Below are 22381 nucleotides of genomic sequence, written 5' to 3'. Positions count from 1 at the left end.
TAAAATTCAAAGTATCATTTTACACGAAAAGTAAACAAAAAGCAAAAGTTTGGCAATGATCAATTTAAGATATGCTTGTTTATAATCAAGAGTTACTTATTTTTAAAAGATATATTATATACGAATTTTCGTATATTTAGCTTTGATTTACGAAAAGTATGCTTAAAATTGTTTCCAAATTTTTTCTTTGGCGCTATTGTTTAATGTAGAGATATAAAATAAGAGACTGTTAACATCTTACTGTTAACTAACAGTAACAGAGAATGAGAGAGAGAGCGCGAAATATACTAAACCAAAACAGTGTTGGTTAATTTAAAGTTGAACAACTTTTCTGTGGTTATTTTTAGGCACTTTCGTACAATGTTTTTTGTCTCGGGGTTTTTGTTAATAAATTAGCCAGAGAAAACAAAGTAAATAAGGTAATTGCAGGTGCTTAAAAAGGCCCAAACAAAGCGAATCAGGTGTTATTGTGCTTAAAATGATGTTCTTGTTTATATTTGAGATGTGAAAAACGTATGAATCACAAGATTTGGTTTTTTCTCACTTCAATTTGCACCCTTGCAGAGAGTATTATAAGTTTACTCAGAAGTTTGCAACGCATTTAACGAGTCATATTCGACCTCTTAAAGTGTTTATATTCTTGAACAGTAATATTATCTGGTTTCCCGTTTCTAAGCACTCTCTGTTTTAACAACAACATTCTAAGGAACAATCAGAAAATTAATGAATAATGGATCATGTTAATCCCAAAGGAACTAACGGTCTATTCATAAACAAATCATAGAAATGAAAAGAAATGAAAATGAAAAAATTTGAATTCAAATCCGTATTATACGGTTTCATCTGTTTTAAGGGCCATCAGAACCTTAAGATTATATCATAAACATTAAATCGTGAAATGGCAAGAGTATTTAAAGTTCGACTTGCAAAAGTTTTCTTTTGGTGTTTGCTTTTCTTTTGCGTTTTGTGAAAATGAAGCGGAATAAACCCGGATTTTCTTTCATATTTTAGGCTCTTAGCTGATTTGGTGGCCATGGATTTGGTGGACATTGATCAGGTTTTGGACAATTTGGAACTGCGCATTGCGGCCGATGAGCAGCTGTCCAGGAATGCAGCGGCAGCTGCGATTTCCGCAAATTCTGGTCGATTCCTAGGCGATGGAGCAAATGCGTCCAATAATACAGCAGTAGCCGGAGGATCGGGAGCTACTGGAGTGACACCAACATCGCTGGCAGCTCCGGCATCTGGGAAAACCTTCGTGGGCGTCTCCCAGGTTTTCAACAGCCTGGATGACTATCGGGAAAATGTGAAATCCTTGGAGGTGGATGGCCAATTGCCTAGCTACGATTGGCAAACTGAGGCGGAGCACGAGGACGACATCCACAAGTTCAGCGAACAGGCGGCGAAAAATAATGGACAGGCGATAGTATCCTCCTCCGAATCCCTGACCACTTCTTCTTGTTCCACCTTCTCGTCGGGTCCGTCGCCCGTCAGCAATGGCAGTCACTCGGAGGAGCTAACAACGCCGCCGGAAAGTGATAAACCAAGTGAAGTTCAGGTGGCTCCAAAGGAGCAAGAACAAAGGGCGGCAGAGGTTAAGGATCAGGATCAAAGTCAAAACCACACGATTCCAGAGCCAGATCAGTCAAAGGGCAATGTAGAGGAGTTGGCCGTGGGCTTGTCCTCCATCTCGTTCACAGCATCCGTCACAGAATCGCAGTCCTTGCTGCCGGAAGAGGTCACCGCATCCTCTGTTCTGGGACAGGTGCTGCAGGAGCTTTCGGAGGAGTCGTCGCCCAGTAGAGAACCCGAAACGGAGATGACAAATGGCATAGAAATCCCAGTGGCCATTTTAGTGAGTACAATTAGTGTTTAATTTAATTTCAAATTATTATTAACTTTCAGTTTAAAAAAGAGAAAAGGTCGATACTAACTTGAAATTCACTTGTCAAATATAATCATATCAATTTTTCTTATCTTTTTGATATATGAATCATTAGAAATCGATTTATGGATGATATAGGGCGTGTTTAATAACATCGTAGAATATATTTCTTTAATATTACCTTTTGGTAAAAAAAGAAGATGTTCCCTATCCTAGATTAATATTTAAAACTGTACTAATTTACTAATTATGCCTTCTAGAAACCATCAACTCCGGAAGTACCACCACCACAAGAAAAAGAGCAGCCGGCACAAACCGAAGAAGAGGATGTGGAGCCGCCTCAGGAGCAACAGCCCAGGCGCAGTCAACCCCTGACCTTCTGTTCTACGATGGACGAGATCTCCGACACAGAGCTGGACAGCATGCTGCAAGAGATGGACGCAGATGACAACCAGGAGCCGGACCAGGAAATGCCCGAGGAAGAAAAATCCCCCTCCGCCTCACCAGTGACCGAGGAGGAGTCCGTGCGGATTCTTTCTGACGAACAGGAGACCACTTCCAACGATCAGATGAACGTGGACAACTTCTCGCAGGCCTCTACCGTGGAGTTTGCCGATCTTAAGCAACAGGAATCCACACCAGTCACCGCAATGGGCGAGGACATAGCCTCCAGTTTCAGCAGCACTGAGTCGGATTCGCTTTCGGGCAGGAAGCTGGATGGCGAGGAGGACCAGGAGGCTGACAGAGAGCATGAAGATGCCAGTCTGGCCACTGATGCGCTGGAAACCCAAGAGCAGCGTCCCCAGCGACCGCAAACCCTGGATTTGAATGGTTGTCAGGCGGGAAGTCAGAGTCCCTCACAAGACGAAACCCCTGAAGTTCATCAAAGCGAGTCCCAGCCCGCCGAAGTCAATGAAGGAGCCGGTGGAGTAGGTGTAATACCCGGTGAAGATGACGAGGAAAGTCCCATCTACGAGGCTGTCGGCTACAGCGACCCGCATGCCAATCTGGGAAAGGTGCCACCCATTTGGGTTCCGGACAACATGGCCGGGCAGTGTATGCAGTGTCAGCAAAAGTTCACGATGATCAAGAGGCGACATCATTGTCGCGCCTGTGGAAAGGTCTTGTGCTCCGTTTGCTGCTCTCAGAAATTCCGTCTGGAGTTCGCCAACGAACCGGAGTCAAGGGTATGCGTGCAATGTTACATGATTCTCTTCGAGCGGCAGGCGAACGGATCGAGTTCAGAATCAGCTCCTGGTTCAGCTCTGCCACCCACTCCCATGCGTTCGCCAAATCCCAACAATCCGATGGAATACTGTTCCACGATACCCCCACACCGTCAGGTGGCCTCTTCACCGGGAGCTCCACCACCCAGCGTAATTGTGCCCGTGGGTGTGCTGAAGAAAACCGATGGAAGCTCTTCGAATTCCTCCAGTTCGGATGGCCAGAAGGGCGTGAGGAAGCGGAAGAGTGTAATGTTTAGTGATGGCATTGCGCCAGGAAGCGAACTGGCCAGCACCATGGAACAGCAGTGGGGCGAGTCCAAGCAGGCGAGAAGAGGTCTCTCCAGGAGCGGTTCGGGAGCTGGTCAAAAACCGCCCACACCTGCGACGGAGGAGCCACCGCGCAGCATTGACACTAGCTCCACTTTGGGCCTGGTGGCTCAGCTTTTCCGAGGCTCCATACCCCCAAGTGCAGCGGCTGCAACGTTGTCAGCAACTGAATCTTCGAGCGGTAAGGGCGAGCTTCACATCCAGTGAAATCCATATGATGTAATCCTTTTTCATCCCCCAGCTGGTCGCTCCTCATCCCAATCCCAAGCTCAGACCTCGCCGCGCCGCAAAGTGGAACCAGCGCGCAATCGCAAGCTCCCACCGAACGGAGACTCCCAAGGCTGCTATCTGCCCGCCGAGGAGAATGCCCTGCCCCCTCTTTGTATAACGACCAAAGAGGGCTGTGATGTGGAGTACAAAGTGGTGCGCAACGATGGATCGCTCCTAGAGAGATTGCAAAACGAAACCCTGAAGTTTATTATAAAGAACAACTTCTTTGTGATGGTCAAGATTGTTAACAGTAAGTTCTTGAATCTCCTGATCAGTCTTTATCCTTCTATATCATGTTTCCCAACCCCCAGTGAGCTGCTGTATGAATCGCTGGGTGCTGAACTTCACCACATCCGGATTGCATCACATGGGCAGCGATGAGCTGATCATTCTGCTGGAAATAAAGCAACCCCAGCAGAGTGAATCTGTAGCTGGAGAAGTCGCCATCCCCAAGGATGTGTTCCAGCACCTGTATGAGATATATGTGGAGGCAGAGCACGCCCGGTCCAGTACCCATGAGTTGGCTTTTACCAGTCCGCGTAACGCCAATTTCCTGGGATCCCGGGAGCATGGAGGATTCATTTTTATCCGGCCAACGTACCAGTGTCTGCAGGGCGTTATAGTGCCAGATAATCCCTATCTGGTTGGTGTGCTCATTCATCGACACGAGGTTCCCTGGGCTAAGGTCTTACCTCTGCGGTTAATCCTCCGTTTGGGTGCCCAATATCGCTACTATCCCTGTCCTCTCATCTCGGTGCGCGGCAGGGAGTCGGTGTATGGAGAAATAGCTCAAACTATCATCAATTTCCTGGTGGATTTCCGCAACTATTCCTACTCCCTACCAGCTATCCGAGGATTATATATCCACATGGAGGATAGGCAGACCACGGTGATTATTCCAAAGTATCGCCAGCAGGACGTGATCAAGGCAATCGACAATGCCAGTGACCACATCCTGGCATTTGCTGGCAACTTCTCAAAGGTGGCCGATGGGCACTTGGTCTGCATGCAGAATATCAACGACGATCGATCCGAGATGTACTCCTACTCCACGCAGGCCATTAACATTCAGGGCCAGCCCAGAAAGATCACGGGAGCGAGTTTCTTTGTCCTCAATGAAGCTCTCAAGAGCAGCAGTGGTTTGTCGGGAAAGTGCAGCATCGTTGAGGATGGCCTTATGGTGCAGATTATGCCCGCCAAAATGGAGGAAGTGCGTCAGGCGTTGCGTAATCAAAACGACATCGATATCGTCTGCGGCCCCATCGACGCCACCGACGATCAGAGTGAGATTGTGAGCATCAAGTGGGTGGACAATAATCGTGACATCAATGTGGGGTAAGTTGGAAAGCAAAAACCTTCATCGAACATGATTTATAACTCTCGAAATTAACAGGGTCAAGTCCCCCATTGATGACCAACCCATGGATGGCATTTCCAACATGCGTGTCCATGCCAGCTTCAACTATTCCAATGCCAATCACGCCATCCGTCTGAGTGATATCTACATCGTCAAGGTATACCTAAGTTGTTAACTTTTTGGTCGATTTAACTTCTAGCTTAATGGTTTTACCACATTTTCTTTACAGTGCGAGGAGTGGTATGCCACAAATGGTGGCAACTATGCGGACATAACTCGGATTGCCGAGCAACTAGCTCGCAGTGCTTCGATGGCTTTGCTGCCTTTTCTTGATCTTCTGGCCACGGCTGGCATTAACAAACTTGGCCTGAGAGCCACACTCGACCAGGATAATGTATGTTAGCTAAAATTGAGAATCTACAAATAGGATTACTAATATCTCCTACTCTCAGGTTGGCTATGAAGCCGGGGCCCGAGGCTCCAAGCTACCGCCGCTGTACATGAATGCCCTGGATAACCATCTGATAGCTACGCTTCATGGCGAATCGTCCGGCATTCAGGACCCAATCATTCTCGAGCTGGTCTTCTACATACTGAACGCCTGACTTTAGTCCCAAGTAGTGCAATTCTCCTGCTGGATTTGAAGCCCAAACGGATACCTTCTTAACTCAAGGCTCTATGCGATCAAAGCTTACAATAACTACACCATGGCTCTTGGGGCTAATGAGGAGGAGGTTATATAGTCGTATTGTTGGATGGCTCAGTTAACTGTGTATATATTTAAGTAGCTCATCGATCGGTTTTTGTCTCTGCTTTTCTACAATACTCCTCCCCCTTTTCTTTTACACTGTTATATTATTCTTGAATTTTATTTGTTTGAGTTTTCATTGAAAGTAAAAATATCTAAGAAACCTATATATATATATATATATATTTGTATGTGATGTTCTTTAATATGCTTTACACATTTACCATTCGAGTATATATATGAATAACAAACTATATAAAAACTGTTGATCAAATCGCTGTTTATCTCTGTGGAAAGAGGAAAGAAAACATCTTTAGATATGTTGTTAAATATTATTGGTAGCAATTCTTTATTCAATTTAAAGTTTTCCAATTGACTTCGTCTCGAGATTGTGTCTCTGTGATTTACAAATATCGATATGAACATTATATTTACGATGGGCCTAGAAATCGTCACCACCCGCAGACGACACAAAGTATATAACAACCTATAAATGTATATAAAAATGATGTTCGTTCTCTCTCAGATTGTACATAATTTAAACTACGTCTAGTGCCGGGGCTCAGACACACGAAATAATAATGTATTGATGTTTAGATGCTGGCTGATATGTATGCTATATACAAAATGACATCGGGAAGCATCAGTTGCACTCGACTTATTGCTCGGCCTCCGCCTCATCTCTTTTATATATTGTTTAGATCTGTGTATATATTTCTGGGTTCTTATATAACTTAAGCACTCGTGTCCCTTCGATGTTCGATCACACCATAAACCCCCACTGCGACGGGGCCTACAGCTCGTCGTGCTTGGGTCCGGAGAACTCCTCGTGCGAGATGAATCCGTTCTTGTCCTTGTCCTCGTGCTGGAAGATCTCCTCCACCAGCTTGTCGTTCTCAGCCAGCATGTTCTTCAGCTCGGCAGAGTCCTGGCCCTCGACGGCGGTCATCTGCTTCTTCAGATACTCGCTGACCTGTAGGAAAGATAAGTTAAGTTAAGTTAGTATGCCATCTTAATAATGTGTGTTAGCAAAACGAAAGTATAGGTCAAGGGTTAGTAACTTATCCCACGTCCAACGGATATTTCAGTGTAGAGAGACATTTATATAACAAAAGTGCGATCCATACATAGCTGATTACCTCTTCGCGACTCAGCTGCTTGTCGGCGTTATCGTCGATCTCCTTGAAGACGTTGGTGGTGGGCGGGGCGTTGCCGATGTTGATCAGCTCCACGTCGAACAAGAGGGTGGCCTTGGGCGGGATCACGTTGCCGGCACCCTGGTCACCATAGCCCAGCTGGGGTGGGATGGTCAGCTTGCGCTTCTCACCTGGCAGGGAAAACGAAGAGAATTCCAAATTTAATTTACAATTTTTGCAGGACACCTTTTCCTGGTACTTACCCACGCACATGTTGAGCAGACCCTGGTCCCAGCCCTTAATCACCTGGCCGGCGCCCAATTGGAATGTGAAGGGCTGGTCGCGGTCGAAGCTGCAAAAAAAAAGAGACAAAAAAGAGATGCAAATTGTTAGATCCTTGTTAGCCGCAAAGTTTCAAGTGCTTACAGGTGTCGTGGGACATGAGCCACCTTAAACCGAAACAATTCATCATTTCCCTATGACTGTGCTGCCTGCCTTCTTTTTTAACAGTCTATAAAAATTATTTATTTGATGGTCTCGCTAAGCGAATTTACTTTAATTTGTTAAGCGTAAAAAAAGGGCGGATGGAAGGCAGGGAGCTGCTCAGGTATGCATGAGAATGTCGCGCCTTGAGCTTGATGTATGATGTGGCACAGTTGCAGGCCATTTCATGATGATTATGATATATAGAAATGGATTCTGGGTATCTCAGGGTTGCTAAAGAGGTGGGGGTACTCGGCAAATAGAGCCATAAACAGGCTGTAAAATGCTTTTTATAGGCCAAACGTCTTATGAGCTTTAATTCAGTTTTGGATTGGAATTTTTTTGGGAAAAGACTTGAAAGATATAACCTTCATATCCAAAGATAACTTCAAAAATACTCGATCATCTTCTTTAATAACATTTTTAATAGATTTTTTTTTCCAAATTTAAAGGCCAAACACTTTCCTAGACCAACTTTCTTAACCCTCCAGAGATCTGAACTTGGCAATGGAAATGTGTCGCTTGGGCCTGCTGACTGCAGGAAAAGTTTTCGGAATTTTTTAAACTCTCCCGTTGTTCATCATTATATTATTATTGTTGTTTGTTAAGAAACTTCCTTTGGCTGTTAGGTTTTTTTTAAACTTCTCGGGGATACCCGTTTAAATCTAAGAAGAAGGAGGCCGAGACAGATTATTGCACTTGAGGCTGAGGAGAAGGAAACGAATGATTAACCAGGAGTCACCCGAATGTGGGTGGGGAAAAGTTGTAGGGCTTGTCTGTTAAATATTTTATGTGCATCTCCTGGGCATTTTGCAAACATTTTTACATGCCCCGGCTGTTGTTTCAAGTCGCAACGATGATGGGGCAAGTGGCAAGTGGAAATGCGGCAAGTGGCATGCGGATTGCCGCTGAATAATCCACCCAACCAGGCCGAAAGGCAGAAAAAAAAACACAAAACCAGCTCACATTCAGAGCGGTTAAGTGTGACTCTGGAGCGTAACCAAAGTGTCGTCGTCGTCGGGGCTGCTTTTTCTGTTTTTTGTCGCCGGCTTTCGCTCAAGTGCAAATCTCCTGATGAAATAAAAAAGCGTACAAAATTTGTATCCCACCCCCTTTGGAGTCCTGGGTGTCCTATGTGTGTTTTCGGTTGGTTTTCCAGGGATTACGCGGCATCTAAGACACCTTGGCGGCTTGTCTTTATTCTGGCTGTGGCTGTGAATTTTTATTGCATTATTTTCCATGAATTTCTAGTAATACTCGTATGAGAAACATTTTATGGGGACTCTTGTTCGGCGTTTCGAGGGTCCTTTATCCTTGGAGTGCTTACTCCCGAATCCCCGCTAATTTATGCTGTTTTAGAGGCTCAGTGGTAAATATGAATGTGGCTTTGTTTCTTGAACAATATTGAAAGGGTATTCCAAAATGTTTATTTACCACTGAAAAACTCAGTCCTTATCCCATAAACTAAATCATTATGCCCGGAAAAACTTACTGAAATTCATATTAAAAGCCATTTAAACTTATTCAAACTGAAATCTGATTACAATTATTCATTAGCCACGCAGCATTTCCCCCTGTAATATGAAATTCCAACCCTCAATTAAACAGAGCAGCTTTAATGGGAAAGCGTTTAAAAAACAGAGCTGTCGAGTCGTAAATAAATTAATAAAATCGTTTAAACGTGTTGATTGTTTCAGTCAGCCGAGCTGACCCTTCCGACATCCGCGTCCTTCGTCCTGTTTGTCCCCCTGAAGCAATCAAATATTTATGAATTACCGGGCAAGACAAACAAAAGGTCAGCTGAGAGATCGGACCTGCCTTCACTCGCAGGTGGACAAACAAGTTGCAGTTGCAATTGCCATTGCAGTTGTTATGCAATGGGCAAAAGTCAAACAGAAAATCGTTGATACTTTGCAAGTGTTTTGCAGGTTTTTCCAGCTCATCTCCGAGGAGGCTTAGATTGTGGTTTAAAGAGCGGGCAAGGGGGATGTTCAAGGGGTAAAGCATGTATGTGTTTTTTTCTTCCTTTTTTTTCGGCTTTATGGCCAGCACATTATCATAAAGTCAAGCAAAAAATGTAAACTCATTCATCCACTCACTAAATATTTAATAAGTTTCGATTTCATTCCTCCACTGCTGGCTGATGCTGTATCCCAATCCCAAACCCAATCCCAATTCGAATCCGTGTTGGTATCTGTATCTGTATCTGCAAAATGCGAACTGCGAACTGCGAACTGCCAGGCAGGTCCCAACGCATCGCATAATTTAAAATGCAGCTCAATGGGCGCCCAAACATCCGTTTTGCCGTTCTACGTGATTCCGCACCACGGGTGGCGGGCACTCGGCGGCGGCATTTGGCCACCCGAAATCATACCACGTCACTCCTCCTCCGCCGACTTTCAGACACATTCAATCCAATCAAATTGAATCCTTTTGGGCGGCTCCCTTGATGACCTCGTTTTATGTGTCCGGCCAAGAAAAGTTATAAAATCAAATATGCAACCGCAATACCTTTGCCTCATCTCCCTCATTTCGGAGGCCTCCACGTTTGGGGCGACAAGTTGCGATTAACGTGCACCAACAAGGACAAGGACTCCGGCAGGACCTCTGTCCATGGATTTCTCTCTGAGGGAATGGTCAACGTGCGAACAATTCACACAAAAAGTCTAAAGTTTGAACAAGTTTGCGCCGCTGCACTGAGAGAAAAACTACTAAGTTACTAAAATATCAAATTTAAGATATTCGTAAATGGTTTTCCGACTTCGTTAATCTTTTGATCTAACATTAAATCAGAGTTTAAACAGAGTTCGTTTGCATAGTTCATAGTGCATAGATTTTCTCCAAGTGCCGTAACTAGTGCCTCAAAGGACATCCAAATTTATGCCCCAGCTGGCGGCATCACGTTCGTGCGCCCTTAACACACAACCCCGAAAAAAGCTGCTGTAAATTGTGGAAAATAAAAATTGCAACCGTTGAAGCTCATTAATTATTTAAACTATCTACAAATGTGTCTGACGCGGGGCAAGTAAAATATATATTCCGAGGCAAGAGTTGCCATAAAAGTCAGACAGGCAGGCAGTTGCAGTTGCAATAGCAGTTGCAGAAACACAGCAGCACTTGATTGCTTCCACATGGTAATGAGCTTTAGATTTAGTGGCCAGCGACGACTCCAGTACTTTGTTGCTGCTGTTGTTGGAAAGCCAAGTGTTTTGCCACCAATGGTGTCAAGGTTTCTGCGGTCATTCAAGCAGAGCTTAAGGTCTGCTTCCACTCCTATTTACCAGCTTTTTGCTGCCCCATTCAAGGTTGTCCAGAGAGTAAGCTAAAACTTTCACTTTGATGCATTTCTGGTTGCTGTTTCTGTTTTTTACGCACTCTGCTTTTGGACATTAAATTGCTTTTGCAGCCAAAAGAGGTGACACAAAGGGGGGCAAATTGGGCTGTGGATGGTTGGGAAGAAGAGAGAAAAAAAAGGGGACTTTGCACTTGGAACATACAAATCATGGCAGCCAGAAAGCGACAACATCGCAAGTTATGGCCCGATGCTTCAGGTAACTGACTTGTGCTCTTCTTCATTTTTCTTTATTTCCTACTCGTGGCTGCTCCACCGTTACGTTGTCAAAAAATTCGAGAAACATGCTTTTGAGGACGCCAACAAAAGAGCAACAACAACTCCTCTTTTCATATTCAAAATACAACTTGCACTGAGAAAAGAATTCACTTGAAAGTCTCTCAACATAAAAGGCATTAATAAATCAATTAAAATATTTCTTCAGTCCTTGCCTTTTGTGGCTTTAGTTTTGGGCTGTCTGAACTTTCTCCCCTACGAGATATTAGCCTATTAACATGCTAATCAAAAGTGTCGCTCAGAGGTGTGAATTGACCCGAAACTCTTTATATGGGTACTTTCAAATGCCCCAACCTTGCTAAATGGCTTACAAATTTGATTAGCAAGAAAAGTTTGACCTTTTTTTGGAGTTAATTTAGGCAATTTGAAGGAAAGTTTATACAAATATTGAAATAATTTACCTAAACTTTAGGTCATATGTTATTTTATGTATTATTTTTAAAACTTATAATTTATAAATATTTCCTAAATTTGCAATTTACCGCTTGATTAACTTTTTGATTACTAAATTTTATGCTTTCACTTAAAGTTCATATTAAGATATTACCAAGATGTTCCCCAATTTCTTTTAAGTATCTTTCCTATTGTTTTAGCGCAACTTCAACATCAAAATGTTTGTTAGTGAAACTCAAGTAACAAATTAATTTCCCCAGCTGAGTGACACAGCCATAGAGGGCCACGTTGCACGTGAAAAACTTGAGAGGGGCATACATCATAAAAGGTGAAAGGGAGTAGTAGGGTATTCATGTTACACGTCAGGCTGATTAGAATATAGCGGCGAGTGGCTAAATAATTTATGCGGCCGAAAGAAGGTCTGCGGGTCAGAAGTGGAGTTCAACTTGTTGCCAGAAAAACAAGGAGGCGCCGCGAAAGTCTAATGAAGATGGGGGCCAGAGTCATTGACAAACTGTGGTTGCACGTGACTTGGAAATGGCAACGACAGGTAGACTTGATGGACTAGCCAGCTCCACCTCCTCCTTTTCTATGCTGCTCTTTTCTTTCAGCAAAGACAATGGAAATAAAAGACAAGAGGCACGTGACAGACTCCTGCTCATCATTGAATTAAATAAAAAAAGAGAAGGAAGAATATGTAATTGTCCGAAATGTAAAGTTTCCTTTATGACCAACCAACCAAGTAAGTTGTAATCCTTTTTAATATCAATTAAGCACGTATCCCCGTATATATGTTCCTTTCCCTTCCGCTATGCCTGTGTGCTTAGGACAGTTTCCATTTTGATTGGCATTTCAATAAGAATTTCGATCGACCAACCTGTCAAATGCAGAAAAAATCCTCCTATTTATCTCTGCAAAGGAGCAGCACCGCTTAAAAACCTTTTCTCAGGTGCTCTTCAGGCAAAGGCTTAATTACGCCCGAGTCTAGCCGGCTTTCAGCCAGCTAATTTCCGCTGCAAGGAGACTATTTGGCCTAAAAAAAACAAAATGCTAAAAGAAGCTCTACGCAGCTTGAGGCAAGAAATGGCTGAAAAAGATTTTTAAACATAAGGAAGAGATGGAGGAGGAGTAAGAGGAAGCTGTCGACATCCTTGACTGCACTTGACTGGCACAAAGTGCCTTGTTTGTTAGCCAAGTTCGAGGGCATTTAAGCCGCAGCAACAGGTGGCAAGCCAGAGAGAAAATGTCAGGGGAGGACGCACTCTGATTGAGTTAGTTAGTTGGCCAGCTCCTCGTCCTCCATCTCCAGCCAGACTGAGACTTTGCCACGCTAAATTTAACAGCAATTGCAAAACTTTTAAACCCCGAGCAAAGTGAAAGGGGTTTTTCCAAGGGGAGGGAGGGGCATTTACAACTTCCCCACATAATTTGCAACCAAAAATTGTCTACCAAAGCTCAAGGTAAGGACACAGAAATGCCCAATGATGGATGGGAAAATGAAATGTTTTCCATTTTAGCATATGAGGAAACGGGTTAAGCGAGGGCAATTCAAAAGACAGGGGTCAGTCAGTCGTTTGCAAAATCATTTCCCCTGCGAGAAACACAATTTTCTGGTCATAAAATTAAATCAAAATTTGATAAGTGAAAGAGAGTTGGCCACAAGCAGGTGGAGTGATGCCCCCACCTATAACTTATGCTATATAGAGGGCTATATATCAGTTTAGTTAATCTAGTTGAAGTCGCTTATCAGCCAGTTCCTGGCCCAGCTGATATGTCTGATAATGAATTTTAGCGCTTGCCAAAAGATTACACGCACTGAAAAGATTTTCTTTTTTTGGGGAGGTGGCAAACCCCCCCTTGGGGAGTTCATTTTCCTCACACATGAGGAGCTTGGGCTGACTCAAATTTCGCTGTTGCTTTAATTGAAGAGATTTATTACAGCCTGGCAAAAGGTTAAAAATGAGAAAGCATCTTTACGAGACTACAAACTCAAATTTCACTTCACTTTTTAGGCAGTTCATAATATAAGTTTGTTAAGTTTAACAAAATAGTCCATAAGTGCTAAAAGGTTTACAGTTTTTCCACCATAACCTTGGCCCTGGTCAGCTTGATTCTTAACTTTTTCACCGGAAAATGATTTCTTTGCTTAATGAAGCCAAAAATCAAGGGCCACGTCACTATAAACGACTGCAGACCACAGAAAACGAAACAAAAAGCGGGAAAATTGAGATTGAGATGGGTCGGAAGAAGGGGCATTCAGGCATGGAAAATGCACCAGCAACAAGCAGCAACAGCAACAGCAACAAAAAACAGCAGCGACAATGCAACAATGAGATCGCTTATCAGTTGGCGTCTAATTTACGGCAATGAGCCGCCGTGACGACAGACTGACTATGCAGCACCACAGCCGGCAGAGCAGCGGCTTTAATCCCAATTCCATATGGAAAACACATGTATCGGCGAGTGTGTTAATCTCCACGGGAAGTGTGTATGTGTGCGTGCGGAGATTACGGACAAAGTGGGCTTTAAAAATATTCCATTCTGAACTCTGACATTTCCCCGAAATTTTGCTTAATGCGAAATGCGAAATAATAATTAAATTTCAACATCAAGCGGCTGCACTTTGATTATAATTTTAGATGGAAAACTCTTTTTTTAGCTATTGATAAGAAAGCCTTGAATATATTCTAAGAAAAAGATATACCAATTAATGATATGAAAGACCTAATTTTGTATATTTCTATATTAAGAACTCAATAATCTCCACTTTCGTTTAAAATTATTTTTATATATTACTCACCTCGAATCGAACTTCTTGCCATCGGCCTGCAGGGTTCCAGTGTAGTGCATGGTGAGGGAATCTCCAGACTTGGACTTCTGCTCACACACCTCCGGCGTGCTAATCACCTCCACTTTCAGGTCCTCGGCGTGGACGAGGCTTTGGCTGATGGCCACCACCAGAAGGCACGACAAAACGAGAATGGATTTCAACATGGCTGCAAGATGAATGGGGAAACTTGATTACCAAAAAATATGAGACTTTCGCAAAAGAAGAACGTGTTTGAACACTGGACAGCAAGGTGTTTTAATGGTTTATTCAATCGTTTCTCTAAAAAGATATGATTTTATTCAAGTAATTCGATTTTTATGTGAGAATTTATTATTATATATTAATGATTTCCGAATATCACAATAATTTATCATGCAGATAGTCTGTTTGATAAGATAGATATACCTTGGACCATATAAAAGTAGATCCTTTTTGCATTTAGCTCAGACATTAGCTCATCAAAACATTATCCATACCTGTATTTTTAGAAACCCTAACCACAGGCAACTTAGATCCTTGAAAAGTACTAAAGACTATCTCCACCAGCTCGAAACTAAACCAAATCGGCAATGCATGCCCCGGATTGGTGTTCATCACTTTTATACACCCAGATCCATCTTCACTATAATCTGCTATCCATCATCTTCGGCTTAATCATCATATAATCGTTGCACAAGCGTTAAATGTTGAATTTAAACCAATTACACGGAGAGGTGAAACACTTTTTTGCTCATCAGTGTAAAGTTGAAATTGAAATTGGTTGGATGGTCGGAGAGGGGTAACTCGCAGCGATTGCGAATGGGATGCGCGAATGGCAAAAATTAGTCATTATGCAAATGTGCGATTCATTGCAGAGGGGGAGCGAGGGAGCCGAATTCGACCAACCAGCTTTGGCCATCGCGGACAGCTGGTGGGGATTATGCAAGCCAAATGCTAAGCCGGAGCCAAAAGCCAAGCGAAATCATTGCGCGTACATGGTGGCGTATGCGTAATGTCCAGCATGGTAAATTCCAATGGGATGTCGGTGGGTGTTTCTGGTTAAATGAAAGTTTTGAAAGCGCCTAGGTCACCCAAATAAAAAAGACAAAAACTTAAAATAGCCGCAAAAAAACTGAAAAGGCAAACAAAAAAATAAAAATAAAATATGGTGGGACTTTATATAGTTGGAAAACTTTCACTAATGGAAAGGCAATGGTCAAGCCTCAATTACGTGAAATCGACATTAACATCTCTCGATCTTCCTCTTCAACTGCTCTCTTTTCTTGTGCTTCTTTTTCTTTAAACAGTGGTCACTCATCAAGAAAAACGTTCACCCTAATGAGTTCACATCACTTATAATAATCAGTTTGTAAAATGTGAAACTAACAAAGCTAAAGATATAAATTAAAGATAATTCTTCTGAATAATTTGAAATCTTTTTTTTTAACAGTTCTTTCGTTACAGCAGTCATCCTCTTATATCCTACATATCGGTTCACTGTATCGAGTGTCCATCTTTTTGGACTCAAAACCTGTTGGGGCGATCCAACTTCTTCTTTTCGACGCATATCTTTTTTGTTTTAACTTTTTCGTATATCTTTTATGAAAGGTTCAGTGAACGACGGTACGAAGTTTACCGTAAGAGTTCCAATTCACAGACCGGCGCTAAATGTCTCGGAAAATCTTGCCCTAAGCGACACGTCAGGAGTTTTTCAAGTTTTCCATAGAAGAAATGCTAATTATTCAACCGATCGTGATTAGTTGGGGGGGGCAACAATAACAAAGTACTAGGAAACCGCCCGGCAATATTAGTTGTTTCTTTATTTTTATGGACTCGAAGCGATAAGCTCTCTTTCGTTCAGTTTTCTTGGGGCGTATATGTACAGATATGCGTGTGTGTACATACATATGTATGTGTTGGCGTGGACTGAATATGAATGGAAGAGACACGACAGCAATGGCAAAGTACACGCTTTCTTTTGGTTTCTCGAATTTCATTTCTTAATGAGCACATTTTGTAGATATTTACGCTAAGTCAAGCACACGCTTTTCGATCTGATTTTTGCTATATACCTTTTGTCTTCCACAGACGGATATCACTCGATTACGGCGAAGGGGCGAAGGCGGGGGCGGATGCGATGGGCAAACAACAAAAACACGCGAGCAGCGAGCGAGAGAGCTAGAGACACGTCCGTTTCGATCGAAATGCGGCCGAGAAATGCTGGAACTGTCGCCGCCGACGTTGTTTTTCTACTCGCTCCAACGCTCACAAAAATTGAGTACAATTGAGCATAGGAAAAGAGTTGAAATCTTCAAAGAGAGAGCAGAAGAGGCAGATAGAGAGTGATAGTGGGGATACCTGCATGCACACGTGTAAGAGTAAGAGAGAGAAGATCGTGCCTGTGGGGGGTGAGAGAGATCTCGAGTACTTTACTGCGGGGGGGGCAGAAAGAGAAAGAGAGCGAAAAGTGATGAGCACTTGTCCACGTAATCAAGTTGGTAGTTTCTCTCTTGTCCAGGGGCGGAACAAGGTGATAACGGGTAAGACTATTTACTAATTTTATTGAACTAATTTTCTTTTATAAATATATTATAATTAATGAAGTAATTATGCACAACTTACAGGGAAAAGTTAAGTACTGCAATAATCTCTAAAAATCTACTAATAAACTCTGCAGTTAAAAACCTTTTAGAAAACGCTAACCAAAAAGCGAAAATATATAGGAACACAGAGAACACGCAACCTGCTTGAGCAATATTTCAAGTTCAACTGAAGGGATATTTTTTGGCAAAGGACTTGCACTGTCAACATGTTGCTGATAAAGCTCTAGCAACAAAGTTGCAAAAACCCCGTGAATTTGCGCCGCCCACTTTTCCGAAGGCGCAGGCGCTGTTTTTATTTGTGGGTTGAGCCTAAAAAACACATGTAACTTGATGATTGGAGAATAATGTCTATGAATAAAACAAATCTGTTAATTAAATGTTTTAAAGTAATTTATTGCCCCGTCTAGCAATGCTGGACAGATGTTTTATTATCCTAATTATACTCATTACATCCATCTCTTAATTATCTGAATTCCGCATCAGAGTCCTCTCTAGCCAGTCGGTATAGTGCATCACATTCGCGTAAACATTAATCCCTACTTTTCTACAAAGGCGTGATCCATAATTAAGAATTCCAAACTGGACGGGCAATGTGATTCCACGATAGCTGACCTCAGCGCTCAAAGGACCCCCAGAATCCCCACCGCATGTATCACTGGTATAGCTATAGGCACATATCTGCGATTGATCAACATTCACAGTAAATTCATTAATGCAAAAAGAACGATCGGTGTTGTACACGGTGGTCCCTTGCAAGGTCCTACTCCATTGATTGTGTTCGTTTCTGCCCCAGCCGGTGACATTATATGATAGAGGTGTCTCCAATTGCTGACGGAAGAGGATGCAGATTGGCCTAATAAAATCTAAAGAGCTCAGTTTAAGTTTAAAATGTTCTTGCTTGTTCTTGTTCCTCCATTCAGTTACCTGTGTACTCCACCTGTCTGGCCATCCTAAGCAGGCCTATATCATTCTTTCCATCTCGTTCTCTACCGTATTCTTCGTGAGGAATTTCCCGGTCGACATTAATAATAAAACCATTCCTAGGATGGCGTGGCGCATAGTCGCCCAGCCGCACACTCCTGTAAACAGAAATTGGCGAAAATCTATGGTTGAATACTTTACAGTGAACTTACATTTGATTGGTGAATATGCAGTGGGCAGCTGTCAGAACAAAGCCTGCAAGGGATTAAGATCGTTGTTACTAAATTTTAAATCGAATCCTTAATTTTGAAGTCTTACGAGGAGTGATGAGGGAGCCGCCGCACTTTTGTTGACCGTTTACCAATACCAAAACCATCCAAGGATTGGAGAAGATGTCAGTATCGTGACCCCCAGCTATCTTTGCATTAGGAATATCTGACCTTCCGCAATTGCTGTCGAGTAGGTAGGCCGATCCTTTTTTGGCTCCAAGAAGAAGGCTACCAAGTACGGTAATTACGACTATGAACTTCTTCATGGTTTCGTAAGGAATGATTGCGAAGTTGACTTGCTGTGCTTTTATATGGGATGCCTTATCGCCAATTCTGGGAAGCTGCCATATCCAAAAAATGAGAAAATATGATTTATGTATATTTAGATTTATTAGCAAGAAATTCAACTTTTCATTCTCTATTCCTAATCTATATCGAACTTGTTAAGTTTTCTCAGAAAATCAGATAAAAGTTAAAATATAATTTTAAAATAACTTTTTTCGTTTCCTGAAAATAAAGTTGATTAATGTTAAAGGAAATGTCTGTCATGGGATATAGTTGCAGTCCAGTTCTTAAATCTGAAGTGTCTACAGAGACTATTAAATGCTGATCAAAAAACCGATAATATTCCAGGGTCAGGGCTCTTTATTACAAAAATCTAACACAACATCGGTTTATGCATAGATAGTAATGCATGAAAAGTAATTCCGAATTATTCCTAACTTTGCTCCCCACCATTTTATTCTCTAACAGGCTGTATTTAGTTGCAGATAAGCTTTCACAGCTTGTATTAGCTTTAGATAGATATCCACCAAGCTCAGTCCATATGTATATGTTGTCTATCTATGGGCACTCCCATGAAATTGTCACCCTTGGTTCGTTTTACGCCCCACTGAGCGCCGATCGAATCAATTAAATGCAAACTGCCCAATTTAATTGAAAATCAGTCGAAATCAGTAGCACTCTCCAAGCGGTTGTGTGGTGGTCCAAAAAAACGGAAAATATAATGTTGGAAGATCAAGATAAATCACAAATGGCTAATCGATCGACAGGATACGCCCTGAAACGTAGAAAAGATCGTTTTGTGGTGGAGGCAATCGTGGGAATCGTGAATCCAGCCTACGAACCTGATCTGGGTGGAGATAAATCCTCCATCAGTGGCATCAATAGAAAATGGCGAGTACAGATGATGGCTTACTAACAGATCAGTTTAAGAGACTGGCAAGTCTGGAGTTTATGTGTCTACCTAATATGATATCCGATAAAGGAAATATTTAAACAATAACCAAAGTATTTCAGAATGTTTACATATTTATAAAAATTAATCAATTTGCTTCTTAAATCAGCATAAATAGTCAAATGAAACATAAAGCAACTTTACAAAAGTCTTGAATCGAGTAGCACACTTATAAAGAACTAAACTAACTTAAGTTAGAATCCTGCGATGTGCATAATCTTGGGTCTTTTAGAGGGCGTGGGATTAGGATCGGGCTCGATTATAGTATTCTGTCCGGGCAACAAGATCGGGAAATCGTGCCTAAAGGCGAGAGGCAGTTCCTTTTTGGGAGTAAAAGGTGACTCTTTAATCTCCCCATTAGCATCAATGGCTGAAATCAGGGAGTACTCCGCTGAGGTGGCGTCGTAAAGCTTGGGAAGATTAGTTCCGGGTACCAGTTCGGGATTTCCCCCCGTCTCATCGTTTTCGTTGGATTCCACTGGCTGGCTGGGCAACTGGTCCAGCCAATTGGCCATGCGATGCTCTGGCTCAAGTTCCTTGTCCTTCAAGCGCTCATGGAACATTTCCCTGTCAACGTCACGTGTGTTATCGTACTCCTCCATATCCCACACATCCAGCAAACGGATCGAAAGGAAGTCCGTGTAGTGAGACATCTGGTAAGCGGACTTTTGCCAGGATCCACGGTTTATGCCTTTGTATTTTTTCTGGTTTGCTTTATTAGGTGTTTTCTTTCTCAGTTGCTGCTTCGCTTTCTTTGTAGTTTTCTTTTTCGGTTTCTTCTTATCTTTTCCTTCGGCTGTCGAAGTGTCTTTCTTTGCTGATTCAGAGCTTTCATCATCTGAATTATCTGTATCTTTTATCCCATAATCAATTTCGATTTCTTCTATGATAAGAGGTTTTTCGTCAGGTTCTGTTCTCTTGGCGGCTTCGCGAAAAAAGTCCCTTATTTCTGGTATCGACTGAACTTCGGTGCACCGAAGGCTCTGGCGCTTTACGCGTTCATGGACGATAGTTGCATAATAGTTAATAGCTTCTGCAGTGTGGCGACCGGTTCTGATCTCCTGGACGTGCTCCTCTTCATCTCTAAGCGTTAATCGTTGGCAATGGACATCTCCTAAGCTGTTGGCGGTTAGTAGTTGGGCAAAAGCATTATCACTAGCATTCTCCAGTTTATGAAAGCGTAATCCTGTAGTACATGATTTTATTCGCTCGGGAAGATCAGCGTAGACATCCACGAAACCCCTTAAACGAGCATCGCTTAAAGCTTCTTCTAAGGTGGGCGGAGAAAAGGGTATTGCGGGCGAGAACATTTCATCTACTGTATTTGCAAGACATCCATTCAGTTGACAAATCCGCAGATCACTAGGTAAAACACCAGCTAAAGCAATATATTCATTGCCTTCGAAAGCGAATGTGTCAATAAAACTGGGCGGATAATGCATTTGATGAGTCCAGGTGACCACAGCACGATCGGCCAGTTTCTTTCCCAAACATCTTATGTCCAAACAGTGCAGTTTGTGGTTACTACCCACATAGAGAAGATTGGGATTCACACTTTTGGTCATACAAGTTAGGTTCTCGCAGCTTAGGGAGTGCACGCCGCTGGCAAAGCAAGGATTCGGTGGCTGATCGCATCTCACATCCACGGTAATTAGAACAGGCTGAGAGAGGTAGTGAAAGGTGCTGCCGTCTGCTGGCACTAGTTGAGCCCAGTTGCTCGTAGTTTGTTTGAGTGATTTTAGCAAGCGAATATCGTGTTTGGCTATATCCTGTTGGGTTGTGATGTCCACGAAGCGCAAAGAACGGTCTTGGCAAGCCAAAGCCAAGGTACTAGCATTACCTATTGATTGTGAGGCACTTACAAATGTAGCTCCTTGGCTGCTAAACTTGCTCAGGCTAACCAGTTCGTAATCTTCAGACTCCTGTTCCTCTTTGCTTTTTAGTTCGTACAAGAATACTTCGTTTAAACAGCGTGCCAGGAACGTGTTGCTGGAATTCGCCTGCCAACTTTTTAGGGGAAGGAGTTCAAAGATTTCGCTAGTGGCCTCCTGTACCTTGGCCGAATGCAATGGTTGCCATATTTCGGCCTCACTATTAATCTCTGAGAAGTGCAGATTCTTCAACTTATCTCCATTCACATGCATGGCCAACTGGCCACCTCCCTCCAACGGGAGCGTGTTGAGGTTTCCACCTGTGTAGTAGTAATCATAGCTGTCCCGGAAAAAGGGGTTCTCCTGTCGTGCAATATGTTCGGCCATATCAAACAGACTCACATCGTAGATTCTTTGCTCTTGTTTTTGTTCCCGCTGCTTCATCTTTTTGGTTCGCTTATCGAATATAGACCTGTAGAAGTACAATTGCCGCGAATATTCCTCGTGCGCATACGGTCTTTGGGCGCACGCTTCCAGGCGAGGAGTTTGTGCATCTTCAGCGAGGAAAACCGGAATTGGCACCGTCACCATACAGTCTGGAAAAACCTGCGACTCACACTCTTTCTGATTGTAAACCGTTTGACCCAGCATCCCAGTGTTTACATTCGGTTTGCAGAAATGCGGAACGTTTTCCAGAGTCAAACGTATGTGTTCTGGTTGATTCTTGGCTTCTTCATTCTTATCTTCTGCCTCTTGATCATCCGGAAAATCCATTTCAGAGTCAGAATCATTATCACTTGTTTCTTCAGACTTAATATTTAGTTTGGCACTCAAATTGGCCAACTCAAGAGCTCTCTGGCAGCGTCGCGGCATGTCTGCAAAAGCGTTTTCAATAAGAGAAAGGGTTTCTAGGCCGTGATAGGGAAATTTAGGCTTACTCAGTGGAATACTTTTCCAGTTCTTCGTCTAATATTAAATAAATTAAAAGTTATTGGACATCTCAGGTAAAATTACAACTCTTGAAATGGATTCGCCAATTCAAAACGCATGAAATTTCTTGTTCTTGTGCGCTGAAGACAGCTGTTTGATGTGACCGCGTCTAGAAATTTAAATAACGACAAGGTGTTTTTAAAATATTGCAGTGACTTGGACTATACTTAGCCTTCTACTTCAAAATTCTTTTAAATTTCGTATGCTGATACGCTTACGTTTTTTATC

At 42.7% G+C, this 22381-nt stretch overlaps 5 protein-coding genes across 7 annotated transcripts; 2 read left to right on the top strand and 3 right to left on the bottom strand.

The window, feature by feature from the left end:
• The first annotated feature begins 317 nt into the window (after window positions 1–317).
• Window positions 318–6078, top strand: LOC108109116 (zinc finger FYVE domain-containing protein 9). The gene is made up of 8 exons (XM_017217509.2): window positions 318–419; window positions 1012–1855; window positions 2146–3619; window positions 3680–3958; window positions 4020–5043; window positions 5102–5222; window positions 5295–5459; window positions 5518–6078. Exons 2-8 carry the CDS (start codon window positions 1034–1036, stop codon window positions 5668–5670), a joined length of 4038 nt encoding a protein of 1345 aa, XP_017072998.2. The 5' UTR covers window positions 318–419; window positions 1012–1033; the 3' UTR covers window positions 5671–6078.
• A 53-nt stretch (window positions 6079–6131) lies between these two features.
• Window positions 6132–16492, bottom strand: LOC108109118 (FK506-binding protein 2). 2 transcript variants are annotated; one of them, XM_017217511.2, is made up of 5 exons: window positions 16335–16492; window positions 14254–14449; window positions 7213–7301; window positions 6941–7140; window positions 6132–6786 (listed from the first exon to the last, which is right to left on the bottom strand). In XM_017217511.2, the coding sequence occupies exons 2-5, from the start codon at window positions 14445–14447 to the stop codon at window positions 6607–6609; spliced, it is 663 nt and encodes a 220-aa protein (XP_017073000.1). In that variant the 5' UTR covers window positions 14448–14449; window positions 16335–16492; the 3' UTR covers window positions 6132–6606. The 2 variants fall into 2 exon arrangements, with proteins under 2 accessions (XP_017073000.1, XP_017072999.1); XM_017217510.2 differs by lacking the exon at window positions 16335–16492 and having other exon boundaries at window positions 6953–7140.
• A 624-nt stretch (window positions 16493–17116) lies between these two features.
• Window positions 17117–17914, bottom strand: LOC108108862 (serine protease grass-like). The gene is made up of 2 exons (XM_017217079.2): window positions 17790–17914; window positions 17117–17728 (listed from the first exon to the last, which is right to left on the bottom strand). The coding sequence occupies exons 1-2, from the start codon at window positions 17812–17814 to the stop codon at window positions 17325–17327; spliced, it is 429 nt and encodes a 142-aa protein (XP_017072568.2). The 5' UTR covers window positions 17815–17914; the 3' UTR covers window positions 17117–17324.
• A 393-nt stretch (window positions 17915–18307) lies between these two features.
• Window positions 18308–22250, bottom strand: LOC108109058. Of its 2 annotated transcripts, XM_017217381.2 has the most exons (3): window positions 22102–22250; window positions 19482–22038; window positions 18308–18396 (listed from the first exon to the last, which is right to left on the bottom strand). In XM_017217381.2, exon 2 carries the CDS (start codon window positions 22034–22036, stop codon window positions 19487–19489), a length of 2550 nt encoding a protein of 849 aa, XP_017072870.1. In that variant the 5' UTR covers window positions 22037–22038; window positions 22102–22250; the 3' UTR covers window positions 18308–18396; window positions 19482–19486. The 2 variants fall into 2 exon arrangements, with proteins under 2 accessions (XP_017072870.1, XP_017072869.1); XM_017217380.2 differs by lacking the exon at window positions 18308–18396 and having other exon boundaries at window positions 19356–22038.
• Window positions 18566–19263, top strand: LOC121530572. Its single transcript, XM_041819926.1, has one exon. The coding sequence runs from the start codon at window positions 19062–19064 to the stop codon at window positions 19254–19256; it is 195 nt and encodes a 64-aa protein (XP_041675860.1). The 5' UTR covers window positions 18566–19061; the 3' UTR covers window positions 19257–19263.
• Window positions 22251–22381: the final 131 nt, after the last annotated feature.

The sequence above is a fragment of the Drosophila eugracilis genome, unplaced genomic scaffold (genome assembly GCF_018153835.1).
Source record: "Drosophila eugracilis isolate 14026-0451.02 unplaced genomic scaffold, ASM1815383v1 contig_1765, whole genome shotgun sequence".
NCBI lineage: Eukaryota > Metazoa > Arthropoda > Insecta > Diptera > Drosophilidae > Drosophila > Drosophila eugracilis.
Note: the sequence above shows the minus strand (reverse complement) of the source record. Positions and strands in the feature narration are given on the sequence as shown.